At 58.0% G+C, this 946-nt stretch overlaps 1 protein-coding gene across 1 annotated transcript in view; it reads left to right on the plus strand.

Annotated features, from left to right (window-relative positions):
- The window catches only part of DAZAP1 (DAZ associated protein 1), a gene marked incomplete at its 5' end in the record, with an annotated part of 34,729 nt that extends 34,228 nt beyond the window's left edge, over window positions 1–501 (plus strand). The window contains 2 exon segments of the mRNA XM_014585472.2: window positions 251–363; window positions 365–501. Coding sequence (XP_014440958.1) covers window positions 251–363; window positions 365–424 — 173 coding nt within the window.
- Window positions 502–946: the final 445 nt, after the last annotated feature.

Raw genomic sequence — 946 nt, forward strand, 5'->3', positions numbered from 1 at the left:
ATCAGCCCTAAAGCCAGGGGCAGCAGGGCCCAGGAAGGCGCTCAGGTTTCAGGGACTTGGGCTCTCGGGAACAGTGCCTGCCTGGGGTGGCCGCCGGGGCCTCTGCCGACCCCGCGAGAGCTGGACCCCGGCTGCTGCTGGCCTGCCTGGGGGGGCCCAGGCCGAGCGCTGGGGTCCGCCTGCTGAGCGGACTTGGCGCCTCGCGTGGGGACCGCCCTGTCGCCAGCCTCACGGGCCTCTCTCCCCGCAGGTTACGGGCAGGACTTGAGTGGCTTTGGACAGGGCTTCTCGGACCCCAGCCAGCAGCCCCCCTCTTACGGGGGCCCCTCGGTGCCAGGCTCGGGGGGCCCCCCCGCCAGCGGCAGGGGGCTTTGGACGGGGCCAGAACCACAACGTGCAGGGCTTCCACCCCTACCGACGCTAGGGGCGCCGCGGAGGGCGTCTCACGGCCGGGGCTGGAGCGTGGACTTGTGACAATCACAGACTGGCAGCGGGCAGCGACTCGGCGGGGGGGGGGGCGTTGGCGGGGGGGGGGGGGGGTGGGTTTTTAACTATATTTCTTTCTCTAACCCATCAGCACAATAAAAAAAAGTAACTAGTTCAACAACAGGGTTTAAAAAAATGTATTCAGCTTTAATTCAAACTTCAGGTTTCTTTTTCTTCCTTTTTTTTTTTTTTTTTGAAATTATTTTCCTGAGCCTTTTGTTTTACCGTATATTGTAAACTTTATGTTAAAGAAAAAATATACATTTACAAATTGTGAGATTTTTAAGAGAAGTTTTCTACGATGTACACTGCTTATTTTTAATTTAAACAGGGTTTCTGTCGGCACTGTGGGGGCGCTCCGTCCCCTCACTCTGGGCCCTGGGGCTGGGCCTTGGCCCAGGAACTCTGGGCGCTTCACGAAGAGATCTACTGAGCGTGTTTGTGTTCTGTTCCCTCCTTG

This window comes from Tupaia chinensis, unplaced genomic scaffold (genome assembly GCF_000334495.1).
Source record: "Tupaia chinensis unplaced genomic scaffold, TupChi_1.0 Scaffold149964_1, whole genome shotgun sequence".
Lineage (NCBI taxonomy): Eukaryota > Metazoa > Chordata > Mammalia > Scandentia > Tupaiidae > Tupaia > Tupaia belangeri.